We start from the raw sequence: 1,016 nt of genomic DNA, 5'->3' as shown, positions 1-1,016 counted from the left end.
CTGTTACAGTGACTAGATATGACAACAGGGATGACTTTGACGCCTGCCCTTGCTGTGGCTACAGTGCGGCAGGAGAGCCTTTCGACGCTTGCCCCTGCAGCGGCTACATGGAGGGCAGCAGATTACTTTTATAATTCTTCCCCTAATCCTGCTGCTAACCCTAGAACCTCCACCATGCCGATCATCTTCTTCAACTCCGTGAACCGAAGACGGCCGAGCGGCTTGGTGAGGACGTCCGCGAGTTGCCGACCAGTTTTGATAAATTCGATGACGATTTGCCCTCCATCGACATAGTCCCTGAGGAAGTGGAACTTGACGTCGATGTGCTTGCTCCGGTCATGGAGAACCGGATTCTTTGCGAGGGCGATTGCGGGCTGGTTGTCCACCATCAGTGTTGGTGGGTGAGCTTCCACACCGGTCAGCTCGCCAAGCAGCCGGCGCAGCCACACAGCTTGGCACACCGCTGTGGCTGCCGCCATGTACTCTGCCTCGCACGTGGACAGCGCCACCACCTTCTGTTTCAGCGACAGCCATAAGATTGGAGCCGACCCGAGGAAGATGAGCACGCCAGAGGTGCTCTGCCATCCGTCGATGTCCCCCGTCATGTCTGCATCGCTGAATACAGTGAGCTGTAGCCTACTTCCGCCGGTCTTGTGGAAGACGATCCCCTGATCCACCGTCCCCTTGACGTAGCGCAGCAGCCACTTCATTGCGGCCCAGTGATCATCTCTGAGATCCTCCATGAAGCGGCTGACGTAGCCCACGGCGAACGCAATGTCTGGCCTCGTGTGGACTAGGTAGCACAGACCGCCAACGATGCTCCGGTAGAGTGTTGCATCTACCTTCGCCGCGGTACTGGCCTTCGTCAGCTTCAGCCTCTCCTCCGTCGGAGTCACGCACGACTTGCACTCAGCCATGCCGCTCTGCTCCAACAGCTTCGAGGCGTACGTGCTCTGACCAAGCGTGAGCGCCTCTGACCAAGCGTGAGCGCCTCCTAACCCTGTCTTACCTCAATG

At 58.1% G+C, this 1,016-nt stretch overlaps 1 protein-coding gene across 1 annotated transcript in view; it reads right to left on the bottom strand.

Annotated features, from left to right (window-relative positions):
• The window catches only part of LOC136470149 (secreted RxLR effector protein 161-like), a 4,743-nt gene extending 4,033 nt beyond the window's left edge, over positions 1-710 (bottom strand). Inside the window, exon 1 of the mRNA XM_066468096.1 lies at positions 387-710. Within this exon, the coding sequence (XP_066324193.1) occupies positions 387-710 (324 nt within the window). The remainder of the gene's footprint in view (positions 1-386) is intronic.
• Positions 711-1,016: the final 306 nt, after the last annotated feature.

This window comes from Miscanthus floridulus, chromosome 8 (assembly GCF_019320115.1).
Source record: "Miscanthus floridulus cultivar M001 chromosome 8, ASM1932011v1, whole genome shotgun sequence".
NCBI lineage: Eukaryota > Viridiplantae > Streptophyta > Magnoliopsida > Poales > Poaceae > Miscanthus > Miscanthus floridulus.
This window is presented reverse-complemented; position numbering and strand designations above follow the sequence as displayed.